A 5,941-nucleotide genomic window follows, 5' to 3' on the forward strand; every position below is an offset into this window, starting at 1 on the left:
GCAGCTCTTCTAAACATGTGTGGAATTGCGTTAGATCGGTTCATAACATTGGTCAAAGGACTTCGACGAAAAATCACGAGAAAACGAGCACGAATCATTGTTTCATGGCCGTGGTTGCAAGCACTTATTTCCGCAATTCCCTGGTGCTTGTCGGGAGAGAACTGCAAAGAAAGGTGTCATTCGTATTTTCCTCATATTTACGAACCTGAAATCACACCACGAACTATCAACATCATCTTTAAGATAAGTCATTTGGTCCTGCCGATTTTCAGTATCTACTATGTATTTCTTCGTATTCTAAACTCTGTGCGAAGTAGCCGCAAAGTTAATTTAGAGAACAGTTACATTTCCCGCAACAGCAGTGCTGAAAAGTTCGCCGTAGATGCATACAAGCGTTCATCGAAAACAGCTATCATCCTCTTTACTATGTTCCTGTTTTGTACATTGCCTTACTTAGCGGTCACCTTTTACTCTATTGTGACGGGAAAACCACTAACTGATTTCAAGGCTGGTTTCGCCATCTATTTCATTTTCTCTCTTAAACGGTCTCTTTTCCCTGCTATTTACATATTCAGAAACAGAATGATCTTGAGCTATCTACAAGAAACGTTTCGGTGTTCAATTTGTGGAGGAAGCTCTAAATCTGATAATGCGCGAGATTCATTCGTTTATACTCCCAATACCAACAGTTCCTGCTTTGTTCTGTTTTGTAGAAAATCATTTCGTTCGCGAGTACATCCTACTGTCTACGACGGAGATCACCAGCATTACCCCAAGCATCTTGATGTGTACTTTGTAGGAAATGTTAAAGACACTAAAGCAATCATTGAGGATCAGTTTGTTAATATTGTGGCAATGGAAAGAAAAGACAACGAATGTGAGTCGCGCGATGCCGACACTTAACGAGAACCTAACGAGTAATAAGAAAAAATATCGGCGACCTGAAAGTGTTAAAAAAACGATTGATGGACTTTGCGATCAAAAACTAACTTTTTGAAACATTAATTTATCAACTGTTAAAATTATTTATTTATCTACCATCGTCACCTCGGCGCGCAGTTTTAATTGAAAAGGATAGCTATCTTAACACTTACTTAGTACTACGTTGCAGAATTGTGCAAAATTTCGATTTAAATTCTTTGGGATTTTTATCTCTGTAATGATGACTTCTTGGTGATAACATACAGTAAAATCCGTTCGAATCAGGGACCGAGAAGACAAAGATTATCATTCACCTGTCAAACCAAAGCAGCTTTCTTTCTCTAAAAAAGGGTTTTTGGTTTTTTATCGCTGCTAATAATTTCCCTATAAACTATAAGTGATTTTCTGGTGATGGTTTTAAAGAACTTTCAGGTTTCTCATTTTATTCGGTCAATTTATGTGGGCTCTGTTCTCCTTTCTAAGAAAGAGCTATTTTCGTTTTGTCAATGGAATATAAAATCAACGTTCTGTCCGAAGAAATAGTTAAGCTCCTCTGGTTTAGCTTTTCAAATCTGCGACGTCAACAGTTACTTTTTAATCGGTTATTCTGATCAAATATTCAAGGTACATGAGTCTCGAGAAAAGTTTTATTTTGATTTACAGCGTTAGCCTCCATTCGACTAAATGAAAGTAGTAGGTATCATGGTTAAATACGAATCTTCCGGCTTCATTAAAAAGCCCCTCAATTTATGCACCATTAAAGATTTGCATACATAATCACCGGAGTGAACCGAGCAGGTGCTTCTTCTGATCAGGTGTCACTGAAAATCCTTTCTTAGCTTATGCTCTTAGCGGTAAAATTTTATTTTTCTTTTCCACTAACTTGGATATCGATCACTTGTTCAGCATAAAAATTTTGACAGCTCAAACACAATAAAACAATTTTTTCTAGGGTAAATAACTTTCTCCTTGAAACTGGTTACTCATATAATTATATTTACAAAAAGGACAGGAAAAGTATCAGCTAAGCCGTCCCACAAGCGACCATGAACTGCCCAAAACGAACCAAAATTTTCCCAGTCAAAGCTCTTTCATCAATTCATTCAGAGAATTTATCGAGATTCAAAGGAAAAAGAGAAACCTCAACAGAATTTTATTTTTCTTAAACAATTTCTGAAGTCGTGGAACGAATCAAGACTTCACGAGAAGAAATTCCCCCTGTTGAAAGGGAGGACAATAGTGTTCTTTAAGGAGCAGTTTTGAACAGTGTTTGAGACGAGGAATTACGGATTGAAGGTGTTTCGATATTAATAGTTTTTCATATGCCATACCGATATTTTTCAATCGCTTTAAAAGTGATTTCATCCTTGTCGGATCGCTATAAAATTTTCACCGATGATTGACTATAGATTGGAAATTGTCAAAATGTAGGTTTCAGTAAAATCGATATTACTATGACAACAATAAACAAAAAACTTTGAAATTGATAAATGCCTATTTTGCGCGATCTAGACTAGCTACTGAAAATCCAACACCAGCAACTTAAAGTTTAGTGTTAAGCAAATAACCTCCGTAAGAAGTAAAAAATTCTGTATGTTTGAACCCGACTAAAACGAAAATACATTTCAAACCTTAAATTTTCAATAGCCGTGATAGATTATTTAATGAAAACGTTATAAATGAATAAGTAGCGTCAGAATGCTGCTTAATATCATATTTCCATGCTAGGAAATTTTGGTGTACTTTCGTTCTTGCGATCTTAAAAACTAACCCGTTTTCTCACCACCTGTCTAAGCGCAACTTCATTTAGAATTGTGACTTTTAGCGCTTTTTCGTATACTTGTGAAACGACTCCAACGAATTTTTTAAAAATCTCTTCACATAATCTTCATAATCTTCATAATAATGTCTGAAATTTTCATGAAGATTGATTCACTGCAACACTTCAAGGCAAACCTATCCTACGAACCTGTCAAAAATCCGCGCTACAACATTCACTGTTTTGACGTTATGCTAATTTTTCCAAATACATATATCCATGACTAGTACATTTCAGTTTGAGTATTGTCAATGTTTTACATTCAAAAAATGCGATAAATTCAAACTAAAATGTACTAGTCATGGAGGTATGTATAGTGCACATTATTTTGGAAAAATTAGTATAACGTCAAAACAGTCGAAAGGGTCTCACGTGGAAAAAGATAAGGAAATGAACCAAGTGCTCAGTTGCTTTTATAAAAGAGGAAAAAAATAAGGCATGGCAAAGCCATGAAAACAAAGGGACTGTAAGACAATCTTATTTCCTTTAATTTTGTTACTTTGCTGGAATTTTTTAATCATTTTGAAATAAGTTATAAATTGAAATTGATTGAGAAATTAATAAGCTTATTGCTCTTCGGCTGTAAATAAAAGTTAAAAAAAAAACGTTAAATAAACAAATTACTTCATGGTTGGCTCGCTTGTTCGATTTTTATTCAATTGTCCTTCCGAAACCATTTACCGAGTTTAGCCAAGTAACCAATAGAACGGAGTTAAAAATTGATTCCAAAAAGTTTCTTATATCGAACATAATTTTTTCGCACCCAGCGTTTGAATATTCGGTTAAATGAAAGAAAAAACTTGTTGTAAGCTTCCTTAACGTATGGCCTGGCTGAGTGAATTTACTTCATTGAAGGGGCATTCAAGACAAAGACAATTGTGTTTGATATACAGGATAATATATTTACTCAGTGTTTTGATTTATGTCACTTCATAAGTATTTTTTATCAGCTTAACAGCTATAAAATTACCCAGCTAGAGAACTCGACTTTTTCTTGGATCAAACAAACAATCAGCAACATAGCATGCTCCTCGTAAGCAAAAATCGTGATTTAAAACATATACACTTACATGTGGTTGAAATGTTCTCATACAATTCTAAGATGAATTACTCATAGGTTCATAAGTGGCAAGCAAAAGTAGCAGTTAGAACAGCTGACGGTTCATGAAACTTCCAAGTTCCTATATTTAGAGGGTATATTATAAGACAGAGATGTTTCAATGTTCTAATCGCCACTGCCTTGCATTGTTGCCGAGGAGAGTTATTCTGACTTGGAATTTTATCTTTCAAAATCACTTGCTGAATAATCTTTATTGCGTCGGCCTTCTATAAAATAGTTTTTATTGTCGTCCGTCTCTTCGGTTAGCAGGCATAGCATGCGTCATTTTCGTTATGATCATTTACAACTCAAACCTGGCGAACATTTCTCGTCATTAAACATTCGGCGCGCAACTGTGTTGTCCACAGCTAGTTTTAGATCGCACCAAGGACCAGTAGAGCAGTACTTATTGATAATTCTGTCGGCGCCAACTGCAGTTCTACGTTTGCACCATAACCCAGGAGGACATTCATCAGAATTCTTGTAGTGCGCGAGTCTCTTACTAGAACACTCATATCCACTTGGACAAATCGATTCAGTTGTATCATCATTGGTGACAGTCATGTCCTTCTTACACCACAGACCTGGTGGGCAGTTAAGCATTGTCACAGAACTTTCATATCCCACTTTCCTCTTAAAAGAGCAGCTTAACCCAGTTGGACAAAATTCTTTGTGGACTCTCGATTCTTTGGAATTTTCTCTTTTGACTTCCTCTCGTTTGCACCATAATCCTGGAGGGCAGTGGCTCAATTTTTCAAAACCAGCTTCTCTTTGAAACGAACAGTGAAGGCCTCTTAGGCATGCCTCTTTCCTGGCCTGTTGGTTAACTCGCTTTGGTTCTTCACTTCTAGTAATCATTTTGTTATTTCTCTTACACCACAATCCAGGTGGACATTTTTCCAAGGTCAACGAACTTTCGTAGCCAAGTTCACGTTTATTCAAACACCATAGCCCAATAGGACACTTTGCTTCAACTTGATTTTCATTCAACTTTGTTGAAGCTTCAGCGTCATTGGTTTTACTTTTCATGCAGCCGACACCTTGTGCACAAACTGGTTTCTTATGATCATGATCGTTCTTTAGATCCCCTTTCATTTTTGTTTGGTCTTTTTCTTTCTCGTTGTTATTGTCGTCTTCCATACACCACAGACCAAAAGGACATTCCCTGGCTCTTTTTAAGAAGCCATCAATGCTTGTTGTTTCCTTTTTTACTTTTGCCCTGTTAACACCATTGTTATGAATTGCTTGGTTCCTGGTGGCTATAGATGTGGCCTGCTCTCGCCTAGACAAAGACGAAGTGTCAGCTATCAATCGTATCTTTTCTTGGTTGGTAACTGCCTCATTATTTTTACTCTTAGGACACCACAAGCCAAAGGGACAGCGGTAAGTGACCTGAGAGTCTTCACGCCACTCACAACCGCGATTTTCAGCGGGGCATGGAGATTTTTGTACCTTTTTCCTCAAAATTTGATTGGAGCCACCCGGATGTATCGCTGGAGACTTTTTTTTTGAAGGAGCACCTGCTTGGAAACGACCTTGCTTGAAAGTCTTTACTTGGATCGTGTTTCTGATATTTACATTTTCCAAACACCCATGAGGATTGTTTGCATCTAGGCTCTTCTCTACTTCTTCTTGAACACACTTTCGATGTGGTCGAATCCCCTTCAGCCATGCCGCGCTTTCCATTCGTTGGATGAGATTAGAATTTTCGCCTGAACCCCGATTACCCGGTGGTGGCACAAAATCCTTTTGGATTTTGAATTCTCCACTATCCACCTTCCTCGTCTCGCCAAATTGTAAAACGGATAGAATTAACATGGACATTCCTGTGATGTACGCAGCCATTGCGCAAGATAAGACTACCGACATCTCCAAAACCAGTTGTTTTCCTTATTCGAAGCCAAGCTTCTCGAAAAGTCCGGGGTTTCCGATTCAAAAAGGTATATTGGATCTTTTCTCTACAAACGTTCAGAGACGTTTGTTGCAACCAGTGGTGTAAATTGGTTTCCTTTATACCCAAAGCATTCCGGAAAACGCCAAACTGTTTAATTACTTGATTATCACCTGCTTACCATTGTGTCACTGTTCGTGGTGCCCATGAC

General features: G+C 37.4%; 2 protein-coding genes across 2 annotated transcripts in view; one reads left to right on the forward strand and one right to left on the reverse strand.

The window, feature by feature from the left end:
- The window catches only part of LOC140937565 (octopamine receptor beta-1R-like), a 2,357-nt gene extending 659 nt beyond the window's left edge, over positions 1–1,698 (forward strand). The window contains exon 1 of the mRNA XM_073387119.1: positions 1–1,698. This exon is cut by the window's left edge and continues 659 nt beyond it. Within this exon, the coding sequence (XP_073243220.1) occupies positions 1–903 (903 nt within the window). The 3' untranslated portion in view covers positions 904–1,698.
- A 1,918-nt stretch (positions 1,699–3,616) lies between these two features.
- LOC140937537 (uncharacterized) lies at positions 3,617–5,941 on the reverse strand. Its single transcript, XM_073387099.1, has one exon. It carries the CDS (start codon positions 5,706–5,708, stop codon positions 4,137–4,139), a length of 1,572 nt encoding a protein of 523 aa, XP_073243200.1. The 5' UTR covers positions 5,709–5,941; the 3' UTR covers positions 3,617–4,136.

This window comes from Porites lutea, chromosome 5, assembly GCF_958299795.1.
Source record: "Porites lutea chromosome 5, jaPorLute2.1, whole genome shotgun sequence".
NCBI lineage: Eukaryota > Metazoa > Cnidaria > Anthozoa > Scleractinia > Poritidae > Porites > Porites lutea.

What these genes read in the sequence shown, in the direction of transcription:
- LOC140937537 (XM_073387099.1), bottom strand. Translation starts at nt 5,708, where the DNA reads ATGTCGGTAGTCTTATCTTGCGCAATGGCTGCGTACATCACAGGAATG.